The sequence below is a fragment of the Rhamphochromis longiceps genome, linkage group LG17 (assembly GCF_057381845.1).
Source record: "Rhamphochromis longiceps isolate RC_006_pf linkage group LG17, R_longiceps_female_GT1.1, whole genome shotgun sequence".
Classification (NCBI taxonomy): Eukaryota; Metazoa; Chordata; class Actinopteri; order Cichliformes; family Cichlidae; genus Rhamphochromis; species Rhamphochromis longiceps.
In genome coordinates this window covers 36,563,449-36,585,908 of record NC_140573.1, presented here as the reverse complement: position 1 = coordinate 36,585,908, position 22,460 = coordinate 36,563,449, and the positions used below count along the sequence as shown (strand labels likewise).

At 41.5% G+C, this 22,460-nt stretch overlaps 3 protein-coding genes across 7 annotated transcripts in view; 2 read left to right on the top strand and 1 right to left on the bottom strand.

The window, feature by feature from the left end:
• strip2 (striatin interacting protein 2) overlaps positions 1–8,449 on the top strand; it is a 32,358-nt gene extending 23,909 nt beyond the window's left edge. For all 4 annotated transcript variants that reach the window (XM_085386243.1, XM_085386241.1, XM_085386240.1 and 1 more), the window contains 6 exons: positions 413–539; positions 1,350–1,450; positions 1,659–1,725; positions 1,824–1,928; positions 2,116–2,320; positions 3,844–8,449. In XM_085386243.1, coding sequence (XP_085242369.1) covers positions 413–539; positions 1,350–1,450; positions 1,659–1,725; positions 1,824–1,928; positions 2,116–2,320; positions 3,844–4,094 — 856 coding nt within the window. In that variant the 3' untranslated portion in view covers positions 4,095–8,449. The remainder of the gene's footprint in view (positions 1–412; positions 540–1,349; positions 1,451–1,658; positions 1,726–1,823; positions 1,929–2,115; positions 2,321–3,843) is intronic.
• Positions 8,450–8,814: 365 nt separating this feature from the next.
• Positions 8,815–11,454, bottom strand: morn2 (MORN repeat containing 2). Of its 2 annotated transcripts, none has more exons than XM_085386236.1 (7): positions 11,334–11,454; positions 10,988–11,064; positions 10,850–10,882; positions 10,728–10,778; positions 10,448–10,554; positions 10,229–10,365; positions 8,815–8,982 (listed from the first exon to the last, which is right to left on the bottom strand). In XM_085386236.1, exons 2-7 carry the CDS (start codon positions 10,992–10,994, stop codon positions 8,880–8,882), a joined length of 438 nt encoding a protein of 145 aa, XP_085242362.1. In that variant the 5' UTR covers positions 10,995–11,064; positions 11,334–11,454; the 3' UTR covers positions 8,815–8,879. The 2 variants fall into 2 exon arrangements, with proteins under 2 accessions (XP_085242362.1, XP_085242361.1); XM_085386235.1 differs by lacking the exon at positions 11,334–11,454 and adding an exon at positions 11,153–11,292.
• On the top strand, positions 11,383–22,349 carry dhx57 (DEAH (Asp-Glu-Ala-Asp/His) box polypeptide 57). Its single transcript, XM_085386230.1, has 25 exons — positions 11,383–11,510; positions 12,119–12,152; positions 12,259–12,414; positions 12,507–12,785; positions 12,867–13,073; positions 13,204–14,096; positions 14,189–14,370; positions 14,491–14,612; positions 15,722–15,917; positions 16,028–16,152; positions 16,272–16,405; positions 16,494–16,548; positions 16,644–16,855; positions 16,944–17,060; positions 17,417–17,513; positions 17,659–17,832; positions 19,335–19,535; positions 19,644–19,920; positions 20,159–20,254; positions 20,346–20,429; positions 20,649–20,786; positions 20,872–20,946; positions 21,033–21,167; positions 21,257–21,457; positions 21,690–22,349. The coding sequence occupies exons 3-25, from the start codon at positions 12,263–12,265 to the stop codon at positions 21,831–21,833; spliced, it is 4,296 nt and encodes a 1,431-aa protein (XP_085242356.1). The 5' UTR covers positions 11,383–11,510; positions 12,119–12,152; positions 12,259–12,262; the 3' UTR covers positions 21,834–22,349.
• The last annotated feature ends 111 nt before the right edge of the window (positions 22,350–22,460 follow it).

Genomic DNA, 22,460 nt, shown 5'->3' with positions numbered 1-22,460 from the left:
GTCTGTAGGATGGCTCTGTTTTAGATTCGCTGACACGCCAATGAAAGGAGAGACAGTTTTCCTGATGCAAAAACACCCACTCAGAAAAAAGAAAGATGTCTGATATTTTCATGGCTGAAATCCATTTCTTTCTTTTTTTTTTTTGTGAGCGTGTTTTGAAACTACGCACTCGCTCACCTGCCTGAGCTGGCAGCAGAACCATCAGAAGGCCATACAGGGTGCCTGGGTTCAAGTCTGCCCCAGTTTGTTTCCTGCGTGTCTTCCAGTTCTGTCCTGGCTAAAAAAAAAAGTTTTTTAAAAAGCCCAAAATAAATCTTATTCGGTCTCCTTCTGTGCCTGTCACTTTGTCAGAGAAGTGATTATACTGTTAAAGACCCAAAGGCCTTACAGTTACAGCGTGTGTTTCTTTTAGTATCACCGTCCTGCAGAGCATGAAGCTGGGAATCGATGTTAACCGGCACAAGGAAATCATCGTCAAGGCCATCTCTGCTCTGCTGCTCTTGCTCCTCAAGCACTTCAAACTCAACCATATCTATCAGGTTACACACACACACACAGACACCTTCACTGTGCCCTCCTACATACACCTTAACTTACTTTTCCTCCTCTTACATGTCACCTCTCTTCCCTGATAAAATCCATACACCTCCCCCACTGTAACCTCCCCAGTCCTGCGCCTGATTAATCAGTCAAGTGTGCCATCGCTTTCTCCATTTCATCCTCCTCCCCCCCTCACACGTTTGTAGCTTTATCTTCACTCACAACTCGCAAACCCCTGACTCAGCCACACAGACTCGTAATTGGAGTTCATCTCAGTGAGGACGTAAAACTCACTGAAAAATGATTCATCCTCATTTCTGGTGCTTAGTATCTCAGTTTTTTGTTGCTTCAGTGATTATGAATTTTTCTGATGCTAGTAAGGGATATCTACATAGTTGAAAAGCTGCTCTGTAAACTTAGAATGATAGCGCCCTCTGTTGCAACTAAAGGAGATTACATGCTGACACAATTTTGAAGGGGAAAGCGGCTCCAGTGGGAAGCCAAATCGGTTGCGGATTGTTTGAGACCCACACAAACTCGGCATTGAGATGAATACTGTAGCTTCAGCATGAGAAATGACCCCACTTGGCTCCTGATCTTTTCCACACTCAGCAGTAATATTGGGTTGTTTTTTCCCCACACCCCCCAATGAAAAGTCTGAAATGTGTTGCATTATTTTTACTATTATTGACTGATTGATTGGCTTTCCTTTCTTTCAATACATATCACTAAATGTAACCGTTGCATTTTCAGCCATGGCTCTTCTCCAGACTGTTCCTCACTGCCGCCTCCTCTTTTTTTCCCTGCAGTTTGAGATTGTCTCCCAGCACTTGGTGTTTGCCAACTGTATCCCACTCATCCTCAAGTTCTTTAACCAGAACATCATGTCTTACATCAGTGCCAAAAACAGGTAGGATCCTTTTCTCTCATCCTTTCGACTTACAGCGCCATTTACGTCACCATATTCAACCTCCGACGATCAGTCGCACAAGCATCTGTTTGTGTAATAACCTAAAAGAGGTTCATACAGATTCACATTAAGTTACAGGTGACAGGTTGATCTGCAGAGTTATCAGTTTTTGTCTCTCGTTGTTTGTTTCTGTGTTTTCACACTATAGTATATGTGTGCTGGACTTTCCCCATTGTGTGGTCCATGAGATGCCTGAGCTTACAGCTGAGAGCCTGGTGAGTCACACTGATTGAGCCTCAATGAGTAATAGTCAGCTAAGAACGTAGCGCTCGCTGTTTAATGATGATCTCGGTGTCTCCACGTGTGTTTTCAGGAAGCCGGAGACAGCAGTCAGTTCTGCTGGAGGAATCTGTTTTCCTGCATTAATCTGCTGAGAATCCTGAACAAGCTGACCAAGTGGAAACACTCGAGGACCATGGTGTGTAAATCTGCATTAGTCTGCGTCTCATAAGGAAGCCTTAGGTTGGAACACCCACCTGAATTCAATATCTTTATATTGAATGCAAAGTGATATTTGCCTCCTTACTAGTGTGCATCCTGTTAAAGGGACATTTAGTTTGTAAGATTCCTTCAATTTGCTTCATTATATTTAATCTTTCTTTCAGATGCTGGTTGTTTTCAAGTCTGCCCCCATCTTGAAGAGGGCTTTGAAGGTGAAGCAGGCCATGATGCAGCTCTATGTTCTCAAACTGCTCAAGATTCAGACCAAGTACCTGGGCCGCCAGTGGAGGAAGAGCAACATGAAGACCATGTCGGCTATCTACCAGAAGGTCCGGCACAGGCTCAATGATGACTGGGCCTATGGAAACGGTAAATAGCAGCTGGCAGAAGTAGTATGCTGGGATTTGTTGAAACAGGGATTTTCTGCTTACATTTTGAAAAATATCACGAAAACCCCCAAAAATCTGAAAATACTGGCCAATCAGAAGCTACAAATAACACTGTGCACGGAAGCTCCGTTTTCACTGACCTAAAACATTGTTTATGTGTGGACGAAAGGTCAAAAAACACGTCTCATGGGAAGAGAATATATCCTTGTGTACTGGGGAACAGCCATCTGTTTGCACAGTTCAGTTTGATTTACTAAAGACCAGTTTATGTTTTGTGACTCGTGTGCTCTCTGGGTTTTATTTCATTTTTACTCCTTTTAACACTTTGTCTAGGAATTTTTCTTTAGCCAATTTTTATCCAGTTTGGAGCAACTGATATGTGATTTTGGGGACAGATACAAAAAAAATCCTTTAATAAATATAGCAACGCATATTCTTTATGTATAATACACATACAGTATATCTAAACCATAAAGTTACTGTAACTTAAGTGAAGAAGGCATTTGTTCTGCACCATTCAGCTTTGATGACTCTCTGCTACCTGTGCTGCAGTGCTGAACACATAGAGCAACCTCTGCTGGACAAACGCTGTTATAACAGCACTTCCAAATTCAGATTTTCTGCAGTGTGCTTTAAAAAAATGTCAGTATGCATTAATATGTCTATGATAAGCCAGTGTCTGACTCTTAGTTCACAGTGACAAAGTACATTAGCTAAAAGAAAAGATAATGTAGTAAAAATATAAATAATACAAATTAAAAATCCATCCATCCATTCGCTTCCGCTTATCCTTTTCAGGGTCGCGGGGGGCGCTGGAGCCTATCCCAGCTGTCATAGGGCGAGAGGCAGGCAAATTTAAAATCCGATTTAAAAATGCAAAATAGAATTTTCTAACAGCGTTTTAATGGGAACAGCTGTGACAGTTTTATTGTATGCTTTATGATGATGACACAGGGTACTTATTATGTTAGTCAAAAACTGTCGAGTGGAGCTTAGTAAATTGTAGTCTGATAGGCTGGAGTCACAGATTAAATTAGGAACATCCTGCAGCATTGCTCAGAATACATTCAGTTTAGCCTTTTAGATCTTCCTAAACGAAGCAGTCACAGAGCTAATTGGCCCCAGCAGTGCTCCTCACTCAGAGCTGATGAACAGAGAGGAGACTGCAGCATAATGAACATGTGTACCCGGGGCTGTGAAAACAGGAACGTTCAGGGTAGTTACTGCATGTATGTGGGTGTTTGTGCAGCTGGTTGCATGATTCCTATACTGTCATATATGTGTGTAGTACAGTTGTCCAGCAGCCAATGGCAAACTGTCTGGTTTGTGTTGCTATGGCAACACGGATGGGGGTGGCAGTGGGGTGGGGGGACTTTTCAGGGTCTCCATCCCTGCTGGGAGAGCAAGCAAGCTGTCACTGTGAGCGTGACAGAGAGAGCGGGAAAGAGTAGGAGATAGAAAGAAGAAGCAGGCACTTAAATTCAAATTGTGTAAAAATCGCAGATATCGACGCACGGCCGTGGGACTTCCAGGCAGAGGAGTGTGCCCTGCGGGAGAGCATCGAGAAGTTCAACAGCCGCCGCTACGAAAGGAACAGGAACGGAGATTTCGCGCCCGTGGACAACTGCCTGCAGAGCGTGCTGGGCCAGCGCGTAGAGCTGCCGGAGGACTTCCACTACAGCTACGAGATGTGGCTGGAGAGAGAGGTCTTCTCGCAGCCAATCCAGTGGGAGGGCCTACTACAGAATCCATAACGTACGGGGAGGGAGGGAAGAGAGGGGGCATGAGGGCGTGGGGTGGATGTAACTGTGCGAAGGTCACACATTGAGCCTCTTGGGAGTGGTTTAAGGAGGTCGTACCAAGCAGCGCCAGCGGGAAGAAGGAGCTGGCAGCTGCATGCAGCAATGGAAGAAACGACAAGAGGATCAAAGATGAGTTGTAAAATGGATCCAATTAAAGAGTGCCACACACTGACATGTGCCTATAACTACTATGAACACACATGACCGGCAAGAACAGAGGTAGCAGTTATAAGAAACACCTGGTATCGCTGTAGCAGGAAACTGTTTTTTTTTGGCCAGTTATACTGCCCCGCCCCCATGTTAGACAACAAAAACATCGATTTCTACACCATGTCCCTTTTTTTAACACGTCGGTGCTCTTCTGATTCCTCAGTGATGTTTTCCTCTTTATTTGTATCAACGTGTGTTCTAAACATTACGTGATAAATGATTGTTTGAAAGAACCTTTTTTTAAATTTAACACAGAGCCTACTGTAGGTATAGAGATTGTGGATTGTCGGTGATGGGTTTAAACATTTCTATTATATATTTTGTATAAAAGAGAAATGGAGCCACAGGGTTATGATAGTCCAAATGTAGAAATGGGAGCTCTTTGCTCCGAAGGCACCAAAAAAACTAAAGAGAAATATACCAGCGTATTAGTGTATGGGTTTGTTCTGTGGATGTGTAAAAGTCTTTGTGTGGAGAAGGAAATCTGAAAAAATGGGAGATGTGAGTTTAAAAAACAAAATGTTTTGTCCTAAAAAAATATATATCTGTATTTTTAAGTAGAAAATTAACCTTATATACAGAAATCCTGCTATTCCAAATATCTTAGCTTCATTTTTAGCAACGTCAAACCTATAATTACTGATGTCCTCCAGGGTTTGTTTCGATACATGTCGTGAGAGATGAAGAGGTCACAGAAGCTAATTGGATGTACTTTTTATCAAAACGCTTCAGTTTTTCATATCACTTTGAATGAAGCTGTAACGCTACAGTCACACTGGGGAAAACATTGGTTGGAGGTCGCAGTGTGACCACAATTATTGCAACCGTGTGCAATGAACTTGCTTTTGAAATGGTTCCTTCAAAAGGTGCAGACCAAGCCTGCAACCACTCACAGTCAGTCGCTGTCTTCAAAGCCACTGTGGTGTGCCAAGAACAAAGATATTGACGAACCAGCAACAAGATGGAGTCAGTCTTCTATCAGTCTGTCACTGAATATGGTCAAGTTGGAAATTAAATGCAATGCGTTTGTGATAATAAAGCAATCAGCTAAGATAAATCAGTGAAAACTGCAAATCTGTTGCTATCTACAGACACAGGACATCACTGCTTAGATTAAGAGTCCAGCCAGAACCTCAAAGATCTGAAATACAAATTCAGAAATGGTGACGTAATTGCTGCAGGACAGCAATTTTTACTGAAAATTACACAGGAATTTAACAAAATGCAGTCAATTGAAAGCCAGTTGTTTTGAGTTCTCTGTTGAAAACAAAACAAACTGGCTCAGATTGCAACATGTTGGTAATTTGTCTGCATTTCTAAACGGACAATAATTTGCAAACCTTTTTCTGTTTGTCTGGCAGTCAGTCTTGAATTGGACAACGACTGTTTAAAAACAGGTTTTCTCCCGGCAGGCGACCTCGGCAGTTACAATTGGGACTGGTTGCACAGACGTAGGGGCGTTGCACTCTCGATCTCCCCAGTGGGTCACCACAAATGCTTGCAATTGGTTGGCGAATGTGAAAAATTCAGTGCAGCTCCTGGGCAATTATTCATTTCTCCCAGTCACAATGAGGTTATAGTTGTAGTTTCACTCAAGTGTGACTGAGCCATAATATGACCTGTGTATCACTTGTTTGAATTTGTTATTGACTGTGGAATGGGGAAGGTTTTTTTTACCTATATGGAAGACCAAAACTGCCAAGATTAGAACTAAATAAAAAAAAATGAGTGACTCAGTTAATTAATATTCTTTAAAATATACCAAAAATATAGGCATAGCATTTATTTACTCGTGCATTTATTCTCATATTTGCCAATTTATCCATTTATTTCTTGTTGTTCATTTGTTTATTTATCCATTTATTATGTTTCAACTACAACCTTTTCATTTCTCAATAAATATCTTATTATGTTATGCAAATTGAGCAGCTGTAATTTCAAGTTCATCATAAGATCATCATCGTGTCTTTTGGTTAGTTAATGCCAGGCTCAACTTGAACAGTCAGAAAGCTGCTTGAAATCGTAGACACTAAGGCGGAAATAACACTGAAATACATTCACGATTTAAAACAAATATTTTTAGTAAATTCCATCCATTCTCTTCTGCTTTTCCCTGTCAGGGTCACGGGGGGCTGGAGCCTGCTATTTTTAGTACATGTTTAACAAATTGATTAAGGATTTAAATTTAATTGGAAATAAATAAATATGTGCAGTATTTGAAAAACAAGTCCAAAATTGTCTTTAAAAAAAAAAATTCTTTGTTTCCTAAATGTCAAAGCTTTGACGTTAAAGTCTATTTTTCTTTGTTTATTTTCTATGACTTTACAGCTTCGGGATGTCTTTGGATTATTGTGGTAACAATGCAAACAGAGAAATACTCAAACAAATATTAATACATAAACAAACACAAAATAGTTTCTCTCAATGCACCAGAAACCTATTCAATAAAAAACATTTTGAGACATAGTTCTGACAGATATTTGCAAACATTATTATTCAATATTATGGACATATTGGAAAGTCCACAAGTCTGTCTTGATCGTGTCTTTTCTTGGCTGTTGTGAATAGAGAAATTTACACACACAGAAGAAATTCAAATAAAATAATGTAATTGTCCCTTTTTATAACTAAGTTAAGGCAATTTAAAAGGTTTTTCATCTAAATAATGGAGCATTTTTTTTATTGATTGTTTAGTTTGGCACTCTTTGTCCTCCACAGACTTAAAGGTCGATAGTGTGTCTGTTTTGTCTTGGCACGCCACAAAGAAGCAAGACATTAAAAACCAAACAAAAAATGTTTTATGAAGTGTTTCCAAAAGTTGTAATTTGTTTATTTTAAAGCAAAAAGACCTCTAGAGTGAAAACGAATTTGTTGTCTTGGCTGGACTGTGTCTGCTTGCTTCCCTGAGCTTTTCTATCGAACCATCTGGAGTTATTCGAACCCATGATCGGAACAGTGGCCAGTCCGTTAACTGACGCCCCACTTCCACTCAACAACAGCACAACATGTGAACCACACTGGTGGTGGCGGTTGTCACAATAATGGTGCTGCTTTTCCAGTTTAGTGCAACTTCCTGTAGATGCGACTGCCTAAATGATGCTTCAGAGGTGAGCACCTTGATTCCTGGATATGTCTTTACTTAAGCACACAAACAAGCACAAAGGACAAAAAGCATGTACTTTTGTTTTTGTACAATTGTTGATTGTTTCAGATTGTTATCTACTTGCTTTGAGGGGTTACAAACTGTTACGTATTATCTCTGTATAGAAATAATTTTGATACTCAGTCTTGTTGAAATGTGCATGACCATGGTTCTGTTCTGTGTTCACGTGTTAATGTCTTTCCAGTCCAGTAAGAAAAGTTTTTTTTGTTTCTCGTACAGTCACTCGTACAGTGTTGTGCACCACACAGGATTCTGTTTTTGTTTTCTTCTTCAGGAAGGCGATATCTTTAACAATAATATTGTATACTTTATAGATTCTCAGGTTTATGGAGATGATATATATATATATATATATATGACAACAGTTTTAAAAGCTTCCTTGCCATTCTCTGGCTCACTACCTGTAAAGAGGAATATACATTCTGATACACCTGAACCTCTAAACATTTACTGCATAAGCTGTGCATCGTCACAAAAACACAGTAGCTCATTGTGAGTGTTGGTCGCACTTAAAGTTCAGATGTAATGTTTATTTCTTTTTGTATCTTGTGCCAAATTTGAGTGCCATTTCCTGTTTTTATTCTCTTGTTTCTGCTATCTGCATTCAAGTCCATACTGAAGACTTGGAATGCAAAAAAAAATGTTGTTTTTTTTCTACCTGAAAACTGTACAATCAGTGAAAATTGCCGTTTATTGTATCTAGGGTAATATTTCACCAGAAGTGTTTAGTATTGTATGGACGTTATTACCGTATATATGTGTTTTTTGTTACTCACACTTCCATATCTGCATATTCTAGATCCAGTAAATACTCGACACTGAAGATGTTCAGGGGTATGTGCAATTACACATCCATAGAGGCATTATACGATAGAGTGACAGATTACGATATCAGAGTTGCAGAGTTGCTTATTAATAAACAGTGTTGAACACTTGTGTTTGTTTGTCGACTCATTTTAATTTGTCGGAGGGGTTATGTGGGGCAGAAAGCCAGTTCACACACAAAGCTGTGTGTACACACACTGAAGGTCAAAATGACCACATACTCACTCTTCCCCAGGCCAATGTTCCAGCAGTTTGGGTACAGCTGTTATGGATGGGGACATGAGCCCCTCTGGGATTGGATGGTGGTGCAGTGATAATAAAATTACCCTGCACTTGTCCTTCACTCTCACAAAGAGTCAAGACACAGTATTGTAGATACTTGACTCACTTATGCCAGCGACTGTCACCCACTAATATATGAAGTGAAAGAAAATGTGCACAAGATCTTGTATGAAAAACAAAATACAGAAGAAGTTTGTCTGATGCAGTTACATTTTAATGTTATAGATATATGTGCCAAAGTGTGGTATTTGTTTTGCCTAAAGATTGTGTTCCAATTTGAGTCCAAGCGCTGCTTTGCCGTGGAACTCCCCCGTCCAGAACAGTCCCTGTGCGCTAATGAAGGCCCCATCTCCCTCCAACCTGGAACACACCAGTAAAAACAGCTAAAATCTTCAATTTCATCTGCTTGAACCAAACGAAGCCAAAGAACCGAAGAAACAACAACTACTGGGTTACACAATATTGTAGCTAAACGCGTACAATAAATAAAAATAAGGAAAGATAAATTTCAGTCTGGTCTGGATACAGTTCATCCAAACAGTTGTTGTTACCATATATTCTTTCAATTTATTATGTCGGGGTCCTGGGGTTTGACCTATGAAGGAAGTTTAACATAGCCAGGTTTCCTTTGTGTTAGCTGGCTTAATCAAACCTAAGAACTCCAGCTGGGAAAAAAACGGGTACTTTCTGCCTCATGCTTGACTATTCTTAAGACTAAAAAAGATTAATTGAGCAGAAACCACTCCAATCACAGAAATTGTCACATGAACAGAATATAAAGAATGTGGAAATATGCAAATAAAGATGTAACTAATCAATGTTCTACTCTGTGTTCAAGAAGCTGCAGCGTAAAATTGATTTAGAGCAGGTTGATTTATGCTTTTTTTTATATCACCAGCTGAGATCATTTAAATTCCTCTTTTGGTTCCTGCTTTGATTTTACTGTTATTCAAGTCTTCCTAGTGTTTCCCTGACTTCCCCACTGTTTTGTCTATGTAGTAGCACCTTCTACTTATTATCATGTTTTAGTGTTAAGTCTTATTATTTCAGTGTTTATAATTTGTCCTTTAGCTATTTCCTGCTTTACTTTGATAGTTGGTTTCCTAATATGTCAGGTTTCACTCTTTCATTCGCGCCTGCTTCTCTGGTTGTGGTTGTCTTTGCTTGATTACTTTCACCTGTGCTTGGTTCCCCACCTGTTTCTCATCCTCAGTCGATCACTTGTGCATATATACTGACCTGTTTTTCAACCTTGTCATTGTCATATCTTTGCGTTGGCTATATTTTGGTTCCCAGGTTGGACTGTATAATCATAAGATTAGAAGAATCCAGTTTGAATTTAGGATTTTTTGTTTGTTCCCACATCCTGCATTTGAATCGTCCCCATACTAAGCAATGTAACTTTAAATCTCATCTGATCGTCAGGTGCTTTAAGAACTGTACTAGGTTTGTCTGGGATTTCTTGTTTGGTCAATTGCATCTCCTGTGCAAACTCCCAAATGACATGTTTGTGTCTTTTAAAATAAAAACTCTCATATAATAGTTGTCTTTAATATTTATCTGATTTTTTTTCCAGAAAATATTTTTAAAAAGGCATTTTTTTTACCTGTTATTATGAAAGTGACCTTTACACATAGAACCATCTGGGAAGGTGTATGTTCCTGTGCCGTTGTACATGTTGTCTTTGAATTCTCCTTCATATTGTGCTCCAGAGGGATACTGCATGGTCCCTCTACCATGCATCTGGGAGAGCGACAGAGAGGGAGATTATGTTTGTTTAACCACATGGTAAAAATAACTGATGTTTGAGGCAGTAATTGCATACTTTGTCCTCATGCCACTCTCCAGTGTATGTGATGCCACTTGCTGAGGTGTGTTTACCAGCACCGCTCCTCACCAGTGCTCCATATGCAGACCTGCTGCACTCTCCCTCTGTGGAGAACAGAGGTTCATACATAATTAGCATAGACTTAAATTTCATCTGAGCAGTCACATTGAGGCATTGTGTATTGCTTTAACCAAGAATTAGGTCTCTTCTTCCCAAGATTTTTACACGTGGAAATGTTTCACGTGTAAAGCTGGATCATCAGCCAGCTATAACTTACCATATCTGTCTCCGTTTGGAAAAATGTAGGAGACTTTTAGAGGTCCACCCCCTGTAAACAAATACACATTTATTCACGCTGTCACAAGAATGCGCAAACTGTGGCGCGAAGAGGATATTTACCATCAGTGTTCAAAGAATCGCTTCCTTTCTTATCTGAAAATGAAAATCACACCGAATCAGAACAGGGTTTGTGTGTGTGTGTGTGTGAGTGTGCGCAGACTAGGTGTTAGAACTCATATCTTCACAATCACACTCTACCAGACATCCGTGACAGCTTCCCCCAGCTGGCAGATGGTTGTCAGAGCCGAGAGCAAATGCTGTGTTCTGGCCAACTTCTTCAATGTGAAAAGTCAGACAGCTGATTAGAAAGTTGTGACTATGACACAAGTTACAACCGCACTGTAACTGTTCACTTTTACTTGCCCTTAAATGGAGCTAATGCTGCCAGTAAGCCGGGGGTCCTGTGTTTTAAAGGCAGCTAGAGGCTAGCCCTTGTTACCATAGTTACGGAATTGGTGCAAAGTAATATCTTTAATGGCTTGTGCGACGCTCTAAATGCGTTTTATTAAACTACCGTTTTTAAATAACAAGAAGAAAGGCTTACCGCCGCTAAAACCTTCGACTTTAACCTTGTCGAGTGACCGAGAGATACTGTTTGCTAACTTTTTATTGTGTTTTTTTTTTCTAAGCGCGAACGTAAACCGGAAAAGAAACGTTGAACTCAAGAGTTTGGGCCAATAGAAGAGATGCAGGCTACCGGTGGTCAGAGCAGCTGGTTCAGGTTTGTTCGCAATTGTTATTAAAGTTTCGTTTTTCAGTTTATTGCGCACTTTACCGATTATAACACGGCTCTATACTTTTTGACATTTTTAAAGCATTTAGATTCACTGACTTGCCTTGCCGGGAGGCTTTTTTCAGTTAGCTTACTGTTACATTAAAAGTGATGAGTGTGCTTGCTAGCTGTTAGCTCGTTAGCTAGCCGACTCCTTATACTTGAAGATGATTAACGTGCAGCACCTTACTTCCACATTATTCCTTATATGTTCTGGTCTTTTGTACTTTGCCTGTAGCCAGCCACCTAGCCGTGGGGTTAATCGGTCATCGCCCTGACTGGGTTGTTAGTCTGCATGTTAAGTTTGATTGCATAATTGTAGCCACCAGCGCTGTGTGTCAGCCACCATCTCATTGCTCGCACTTGAATTGAAGTGCCAGCCAGCCCACAGCGATGTGTGACTGTGCTCTGCAGAGGGTGGACAGTAGTAGCTGCCTGCTCTTCCCGGGTCCGCAACCAGTAGCTCTCTCTCCCTCATCTAGGTTTTTTTTGGGGGGTATACTCCCAGGGTTGGAAAAATTTATTCAGACCATGCTTTTTAATGTCTCTTTTCGCAGATTGTTTTCTGCTATGATTGGACACTGATTGAGTGTAAGTATATTCTGACAGCAGTGATTTTTTTTTTTCTTTTTTAATAGTCAATTTTGTATTTGTACTGGTGTTTATGTAATGAAACTGTTCGTGTGTCCTTTGGTAGAGAAATGAACGCAAGGAGAAGAGGTGGGAAGCCCAACAGAGGAGGTGGAAGATTTAATAAACAAAGAGGAGGAGGAGGAAATCGGAAAGGAGGAACCAGGCTCTGGGATGACGGGGATGATTTCAACCTTGATTTTGGACCCTCTTATTTCAGCAGGTGTTAATTTATATTGAAGAAATATTTAGGTTTGTGTGCTCGGCTTCAGTTGATTTCCTATCATTTTGCCTCGTGTCTCATTCTGTCTGCAGATCAAATAAAGGACGAGGTGGTGGCGCCCATGCTGGTGGCAGGGATGGTGGTCGAGGAGGAAAGAAAGCTAGAGATCAAGACCGAAATGGGAAAAGTAGTAGCAAGGCTCTGCCAAGGTCCTTGACGAGTACCAGGATGCACTCAAAGGTCAGTGAATGCATCAGACCAGAGGTGAGCAGTATGCCGTTGCAGAAGATCTTCATGACTAATGCGAACCAGGAACAACTCAAGGAGTTGCTGAGGATTTTACAGACACAGGACTCTGATGAACTGTATGAGTAAGTACATACGCACTTGTTTGAAAAGAACAATTAGAAAGCTAGGAAATAAACTCATGCAACCCTCTGTTTGTTCCTTAGTGATTCTGGTTCAGATTATTCCGGGCTAGATGAGGAGGAAGAAGAGGAATTTGATGAATTGGATTACCGTGAGGAAGGCCAGTTTTGGGCCACAAATGATGAGCCTGTGCAGAAAGCAGAGAGCCCAACATTTGACCTAGAATATGAGGATGAACAGCCCAGCCCTGAACCTGTTATCTCCTTATTTGCCATAGGAAAGCTCTGCAGGTGATTTCAAATTTTGTTTTATTTCCAGAACCTTACCTATGAGCTAAATCAGATGTTCTGAATCGGTGCTTTTGTGTGTAAATATAATTAGCTTCTAACCCATTGCTTTCTCATAATTTCCTCTGTGTAGATATGGTTTTGACAGGGAGCGCAGCAAACAGGCGCTGGAAGCTGGTGGAGGAGAGTTTGGGGCAACTTTGGAACAGCTCCTCCAACAGATTTTCACTGAGCGCTATGGTCAGAAAGCAGTTTCCCCTGATGGACTTGATGAGGTGCCTTTGGATGAGTGTGTAAACCAAAAGCAGGAGGAGGCCTTGGCTCTAGCTGCTATTTATGGCGATCGCTTCAGTGAGCGCATTGCCAATGCTGTATGGACAGTAACCCTGGACCTGTCGTTCCTCTCACGATCTCCTGTTAAGAAAGGAGTGGTGGTAGGTGGAGGAGCTCCAAACATCGGTGACATCTGCAAATTCTACATGAAAGGTCAAGGCTGCCGCTATGGAAACAAATGTTGGTTCAAACATGAATTTCCCAAAAAAGACATGTCTGAGGCTGGTTCCTCGGACCTGAAAGGCCCAGGCCAGCCTGGTGTCAGCAGCTATTCTCCTCCTGAGTATGAGCTGGAAGTTCGTTTCCCCAAAGGGAACCGTTACCCTTTTCAAGCACCAATAGTTGCCTTCAGTACCAATGATGAGTCTCTCTGCGCTGCGGGGAGGCTCCATGTGACTGAGAGATTACTTGGAGAGGCATTGTCTGCAGCAGAAAGCAACCAGCCTGTTGTTTACACCCTGATAACCTTGTGTGAGGATGAAAATACCATGAAAGAACTATTGTCCATACGGCATCACAAATACAGCACCCCACCTCCTGTGATTGCTGTTCCTCCACCCTTTCTTGCCATAGCAAAGAGTAAAACTGTAAGGAGCAAAGCTTCTGAGGAGAGCATGAATGCCATCACCAGCAGTAGTAACCATGCAAACAGCGGGAGTGCTGCTGCATCTAGCAACCCAAGGACCACAGATAGTAAGTCGGATAGAAATGTACATTTTTGCTATATATTTTCTGTCGTTTCTTTATACAATAGAGAGCTGTATTTAATTCTGCTCACTTTTTAGTAAAACGGACAGTGGATGCAGAAGAGCTGGATGAGAAAGACGAGGATGAGAGGGACCACGCAGTTCCAGTTAAGAACGACAGTTACGTCAAGCTAAAGAGGAACATGGTGAAAAAGCACAATACGATGGGCAATCTGCTGCTAGAAAACAGCAAGCTGTGCAAAGAGTTCAGTAGGAAACAGGTGGGTCTTAGGAAAAAAATGTGTATATTTTTTTTGGTTTTTCTTCCTCCAAATCCTTCTCAGTATGATGCATCCTTTGTAATCTGTTTCTGATTTCCTTTGGTTCCTCTGTCAAACCAGTCCTCCAGACGCTACAGTTCTATGCTTGAACAGAGGAAGAATCTTCCAGCTTGGCAAGAGAAAGAGCACATCCTAGATGTACTGGACCAGTGTCAGGTGCTGGTGATCAGTGGCATGACTGGGTAGGTCCCAGAGTTTTACCGTGACTTATAAATTAAAGAAAAAATATATTTTAATGATACTGATCCACCCTTTCAGCCTTTTTTCCCCAACCAATAGCAAGTCAAATGTGATGTATGGATATATGAAGGGTTTTAGCTTGTATGGAATTAAAAACATTTACATCAGATATATTAAAATTGAAAGTTTATAAATGAGATCTACTATGGCTTTCCTTACTTTTTGTCATATCTGCTGTTATATTGTTATAATTATTTGAAGTTTTAAATAATGAGATCAGTGTATCGTCTCGAAAGATGTACCCTTAGGACAGAGAGGAACGCTGGTTTGAGCGCGGAGTCAAGGAGGCCATTTACGTGAAAAGGGAAAAACCATCTCTGAATCGAGGAGGGGGCCTAAGGGTACATCTTTCGCCATCTTACAATGCTGTGATTGCAGCCATTCCCCAACTCTCTGTGAATGGTACTCATGGCCATTGATCAGTGGGTTTTGGTCAGTGGTTGTTGAGAATTTGGTCATGAGAAATGGTCATGAGAATTTGCATAATTATGATTAAGGAACTGACCTCCCAGCCCATTGTTCCTTCAGTGGGCTGGTTTCAGTTATTATGCAAATTTACTGTTTATAAGATTTGGGAAAACCTGCAGTCAGCTGAGACTGAAGAAGTCACTTGGATGAGTGACGAAACGTTTCTCCCACAAAACGCTACGTCCAGATGAACAGAATCAACTTTTGGAGAGATCAGTGTATGTACATAGGTAATCTCAATGAACCAAAAGCTCAGGTTTCACATTGTTCTAAACTCTCATTCTTTTGTAGTCTGGGTTTTGTATGAAAATGGTTAAGGATAAATGGTTCAATTTGATCATCATATAATATAAAAATCATATATAAACTTAGACAGAAACCTGCTGTGGCTGAACAGATGGCCTATACCAAAGTCCAGTGTAAGCTTAATATAAAAGAGGACTCGAGTTTGAAAGAAGTATAAAAATTCACCTTCACAAAAAAGATGCTAAACATGCCTGTGATTATTGCCTGTTCCTAAACATGACTGTGTTTCATGTGTTTTTTTTTGTTTTGTTTTTTAATTAATGTGACTTTTCTGCAGGTGTGGTAAGACCACTCAGGTTCCTCAGTTCATTCTAGATGCCTCTTTGAGTGGCCCCGCGGAGCAGGTGGCCAACATCATCTGCACGCAGCCTCGCCGCATTTCTGCCATGTCAGTGGCTCAGAGAGTGGCACAGGAGCGCGCAGAGTGTCTGGGGAACTCTGTGGGCTACCAGATCCGCCTGGAGAGTGTCAGGGTACAGATACAGATATAAAAACATCTACAATACAGCATTCTGGTTGTCTGTTTTTTTTTTTTTATATTAATACTATATACTCTTCCAACACTGACTGCTCCTTTTATCAGACTTCAGTCACCAGGCTGCTATACTGCACCACAGGGGTGTTGCTGAGGAGACTGGAGGGTGAGGCAGACCTCAGAGGAGTCACGCATGTCATCGTGGATGAGGTGCACGAGCGAACAGAGGAGAGGTGAGACAGAAATACTTCAGCTTAATGGCACTTGTATTGTAACATGTGGAAAAATGAACCTGGAAAAAAAAATTTTAAGCTGCTTCTTTGTTTCTTGTCTCTTAATTTGTTATTTTCAGTGACTTTCTGCTTCTGGTGCTCAAAGACTTGATGGTGCAAAGGCCTGACTTGAAGATTATCCTCATGAGTGCCACTCTTAATGCAAACCTCTTTTCTGACTATTTCTATAACTGTCCTACTATCCACATACCAGGTAATCTATTAGCAGAACTGACTAATTCTATTCTTACACCTCATTCTATGCATTCCCCTCTTCATTCTAATAATGTGTGTCGCTCCAGGGCGCACCTTTCCTGTTGACCAGTTTTTTCTTGAAGATGCCATTGCTAATACTCGGTAAATACATTTTAAAACATTTAAGTAAACCGTAGACTGTCTTTACAATTTGCGTAGTAACACAACGGTTTGTGTATTGTGCTGTTTTTTTCCAGCTATGTCATTGAGGATGGTAGCCCTTACATGCGCTCAGGAAAACAGAATCAGTCAACCACGGGTGCCCGAAGCAGAGGGGACCTGAGTTGCGTGGTAGATGATTTGAGTGAAGATGTCTGGAACTTCATGTCTTTCTGTAATAAAGACTTTGTCAAAGACTCGGTCCCAGACCAACAGCTCAGCCTGCAGGATCTCACCATCAGATACAAAGGTGAAATGAAAATATATTTAGGTTTTAATCAGATAAGCTGCCAGTGCCAATCAGGGCATACATCTAAAATTTTGCGTTGCTGATGCAGATACTAAGAAGTCTGTGCTCAAAACCATCGCCACAATGGACCTGGACAAGATCAATATGGACCTGGTGGAAAGCCTGCTGGAGTGGATAGTAGAAGGAAAGCACAACTACCCACCTGGTAAGAAAACAACACTGACAGCAAAGCAATCTCAGGTGGTAGAGCAGGTCACATGCCAACTGGAAGGTTGGCGGTCCTGCTCCAGTCTGCATGCCGAATATCCTTGGGCAAGACTAACTCTGTTGCTCTCCGATGAATGCATGTGTGAATGTTAGATATGCTTAGAAAAAGTACTTGTTTGAATGAACAAGTTGTGTAAAGCGCTTTGAGTGTTCATATAACGCTTTTCTGTTCTATCTAAGAGCCAGTCCAGTTAACATTGCCATATACAGGTGGCCAGTAAGTCTCTGATGTACTGATCTGGATTGGGGACAGCTGTGAAGCTGAACACTGGTTATGTTGCTTTGTGTCTGCAGGTGCAGTGCTGGTGTTTTTGCCAGGCCTCGCTGAGATCAAGATGCTCTATGAGCAGCTTCAGTCCAATAGAATGTTCAACAACAGGGGCGCGTCCAGGTCTGTGTGTGTTTTATGGCAACACTTGGTTTGCAATTGTATGTGTATAAAATGAAGCTAAAAGCTGAACCAGTTTTTTTTGTTTGTTTGTGTGAAAACTTTTGACTGAAACACATTAACTGTAACTTTTGGTCATGCCCATCAGGTGCGTGGTGTACCCCCTTCACTCAACATTGTCCAATGAGGAGCAGCAAGCAGTTTTTAGCCGGCCTCCAGATGGTGTCACAAAGATCATCATCTCCACCAACATTGCTGAGACCTCAGTAACCATCGACGACGTGGTTTATGTCATCGACTCCGGAAAAATGAAGGAGAAAAGGTAACCTTCTATTATGCTACCCCTAAATTCTCATTTTTGACAGTTTCGGGTTGTGAATTCAGTGTTGGGAAGGTTACTTTTAAAATGTATTCCACTACAGATTACAGAATACATGCCCCAAAATGTATTTTGTAACGTATTCTGTTATGTTACTCAATGAGAGTAACGTCTTCTGAATACTTTGGATTACTTAATATATTATTATGCTTTTTTACAACTACATGAATGTGATTTATTACTATTACTGAAGGTTACTCGCCATACCAATACCGACCAGATTTTTAAATCTTAATATAAAATGAGTAACAGTAGGGTGGACATTAGGTCAGGCTGCAGTTTTTGCAGCGATCTCGTATAGTAAACTATTCCGCGCGTATATAAAACAGGTCCGCGGCTCTGAACCGTAGTAAAGGGACCTCTGGCAAATACATCAGGTTCATGTCGGGCTCGTAGCCGAAAACCATCTTTACTTTATTGTCTGGGTCAACTTTGCTAGCGAGAGACAGAGAGAGGCGTTGAAAGGCTGCTCCAAAGGAACTTATTGTTTCGGAGGAAAACAGAACAGTGTACAGTCGAGTCTTAATAGTTAACTTACAGCTGGGCTCGTCAGGCACTCCTTTTGGCTGCAGTGGTTATTATTATATTTACATGCTTCCAGCTTTCGGCTCGGTGATAACTCGTACTTTTCCACTCTCCTTTTTCTCCGTCCCTCTCGCTCACAGACACATAACGGGTATGGCAGTCCATTTTCCCTGCAGCACGGACTACACTTCCCATGATGCTACATTGTTTAGGGCTATGCCTGTAACACTCTGCCTATTGCATTCATGTTAGAGAATTTAAAAAAATATTTCTTCACGTCATCTTAATGCGTGTTTTGTTTGCATTTCCACCGGTGTGGAATTACCAAAAATAGAGAGGGCATAGCCTAACATATGAAACAGGAAAAAACCACGGTGTAATCCATTTATTTCAACAAAGTAACTGTATTCTCAATACCACCTTTTTAAACGGTAACTGTAACGCAATACAGTTACTCATATTTTGTATTTTAAATACGTAACGGCGGTACATGTCTGTGACGGTTCTCAGTCATCCAGGTCATCGTAGTCTAAGGAGCTTGGAAAGAAAAGCTCATGTGATTAGGTAGAGGATCATCGGGGGTCCCTTGTCCCTCTTTGGGGGGAAACTCCCACTGGGTTTTAAATCTGGGACTCTCCACCCTTGACCCTTAGAACTGAAGAAGCTTCTCGGATGAGAGGTGAAACGTCTTCAAGCAACTCAAAGAAGTCCAGACGCTTTTCTTTCCAAGCTCCTTAGACAACGGCGGTACATGTATTCCGTTACTCCCAACACTGTGTGAATTATACTTCTTGTTTTTTTAAAAGGCCCATGCAATCATATTAAAATGGTTTTGTGATACATGAAGATGCACTGATATATGCTCAAATCCACAAATCTCTAAGTCTCCCTTGATATATATATATTTTTTTTTCTTTCAGGTACGATTCATCTAAAAGCGTGGAGAGCCTGGAGGACACGTGGATTTCTCAAGCTAACGCGCTGCAGAGAAGGGGTCGAGCAGGTCGTGTGGCCTCGGGGGTCTGCTTCCACCTCTTCACCAGCCACTGCTTTAAACACCAGCTGGCTGAGCAGCAGCTGCCTGAGATCCAGAGAGTGCCACTAGAGCAGCTCTGTCTCCGGTAGAGCCGTCTGTTTTTCCCACATAACTCTGACTATAAAATACAAATGGCATTTGATTTGGAGAAATTCCAAAACGGTTGTTCACAACACTGACCTTTCTGTAACAGAATCAAGATCCTGGATGTGTTCGCGGAGCAGCCGCTGGAGTCAGTCTTCTCTCGGCTCATCGAGCCCCCGTCAGTGGGAAGCTTGGACGCTGCCAAGCAGCGCCTTCAGGACCTGGGAGCTCTGACCACAGATGAGAAGCTGACCCCGCTGGGCTACCACCTGGCCTGCCTGCCTGTCGACGTGCGCATCGGAAAGCTCATGCTGTTCGGCGCCATCTTCCGCTGCCTTGACCCAGCACTCACCATTGCTGCAAGTCTGGCCTTCAAATCCCCATTTGTAAGAAGGCGCTAGTTTCTGTTGAGAGACGCTATGTGCAGTTCATCTGCAGCATGCCCCTGATTTTAGGCTCATTAACAATTACAAGTATAGTACACAGCGCAGTAATGAGCTGCTTCATCTTTTCTGTTGGTTTTTAACAGATAGGAGGTTACATAATGACATTTATTTGTTTATTATGTATATTTGTAATGCAAGTGTCTAATTTTATGGAAATGAAAATCTGGTCTGCTTCCAGGTGTCTCCATGGGATAAGCGAGAGGAAGCAAATAAAAAGAAAGTGGAGTTTGCAGTGGCTAAAAGTGACCATCTAGCTTTGTTGCAGGCATACAAGGTCCCTACTGCGTTCGCTTATTGTGATAAGATAATTCAAAGATGTTGAAATGCATACAGATAATATAAAAACTTTCTTTTTTTTTATGCAGGGATGGTGCTCCGCAGCAAGGAATGGCCACCGTGCCAGCTTCCTCTACTGCAGGGAGAACTTCCTGTCATGGCGGGGTTTACAGGTGAGGCAGTGGTGTCCAGAAGCACTTAATCACTTGTCCAGAATCAATAAACTCACTTGCTCTACAGTATAATTCTGATCTTCTCTGTTTGAATATAAATCTAAAGCAGTGCTAAAGCTTATGAAGTTCTTCCAATGTATTCAGATTTAATTTCAAATGGCCCGAGCAGTGTGTTTTATATGAATAATATTTGAAATGGTGAATTGTGACCTTTGGCAGGAGATCGCCAGTCTGAAGAGGCAGTTTGCTGAGCTGTTGTCTGACATTGGCTTCATCAAGGAGGGACTGAAGGCCAGGATTATTGAGCAAATGTCTTACAAGGGTACAGACGGGGTCATGGAAGCTACTGGCCCTGAGGTGACACATACAAATCACTGAATCAGTGATTCAAGGGTTCATCTTGGAGAAAATAATTCAAAAATTCTAATATTTTGCATCTCAGGCAAACCTAAATTCCAGTAACATCCGGCTGATGTCCGCCATGCTGTGTGCTGCCCTCTATCCTAACGTGGTCCAGGTGGGCATAGTCCCCCTCTTTGTCATACAAGTAAAGAACAGAAAGCCAAACAGAAGTATGAAACATTCACACTTGATGTCCTGCAGGTACGAGCTCCTCAAGGGACTTATAAGAAGACGGGCACGGGAGTGATGAAGATGCAACCCAAAGCCAACGAGCTCCGCTTTGTGACCAAGAACGACGGTTACGTCCACGTGCATCCATCATCCGTCAACTACACGGTGAGGTTAGGGGGGGAAAAAAAGATACGCTCCAAACTAAACAACTTGTAGGAGAAATAAGCCTCACCTTTCTGTTCTTTATGCACCAGGTTCGCCACTACGACAGCCCGTACCTGGTTTACCATGAGAAGGTGAAAACGAGTCGCGTTTTCATCAGGGACTGCAGCATGGTGTCTGTTTACCCGCTGGTGCTGTTTGGATGCGGACAGGTCAACGTGGAGCTGCACAGAAGGGAGTTTGTCATCTCCCTGGATGATGGGTGGATCCGATTTGCTGCTGCTTCACACGAGGTCAGAGAATCTGATTTTTTTTTTTTTTTTTTTTTTTTTTTTTTTGATCACATGATCAAAGAGTTATAGCTGGCTCAGATCTTAGTATTGCAACGGGCGTACAAGCTGTGTAGAGTTTATATGCTTTAAAGGTTTAACAAGTTTTATGGAGAGTGCAAGCACGACAACTGAACAACTACAACATATAAGTTAACATATATGTTACTACATGTGCTTGTGTGACTATATCCAGGTGGCTGAGCTTTTGAAGGAGCTGCGCTGGGAGCTGGACCTGCTTCTGGAGGATAAAATCAAAAACCCGAGCATGGACCTGTGCAGCTGCCCCCGTGGCTCCAGCATCATACAAATGATCGTCCACCTCATCTCTACAGAGTAGCTCTGCTACTCAAAGCTTCCTTTATTATTTCTTTATTTAAAGGGCTCAGATGCATGGAGCCCCAGTGATAATGTTTTTGTGCTCCTGCATCACTCCCACAAAGTCTTTATTAAAAATTCTTTAAAAAGTCAATATTACTGCATTGATGGTGGATAGTCAGAGGAAGATTAGCTGGGCAAATATTTGACATGAGCTCAGTTTCAGTACACCAGTGTTGCCACCTTACACTTAAAAGTGTTGTTTTCCACTGAGTTGCTGTTGCACTCAAGGTTTTTAAAGCAAATTCTGCCTTTAAAGAAAAAAATGTCTCTATGCAGGTGATTATTAAGATTCCACTCTTATTCCTGCTGGACTAAAGCAGCTAATGCTTCGTTCAGTTTTTGATGTCATACTACCGCTGCATGGTATGTGCACATAAATTGGCACATGATTGGTTGTTAAGTGATGTCACAGAGTTTGTATACAGTGGTTTTTTATTTTGGGTTGTGTCTTGCTCACAACTGAGAAGTTTCTTGGGTCCATATTGGATTTTGTACTATGAGTTTATTTGTAATGCATGACTAAAAGATCCAAGAGCTTCTGCATGGTATACAGTTGGTGTACATTTACTGAATGTATTTAAATGTT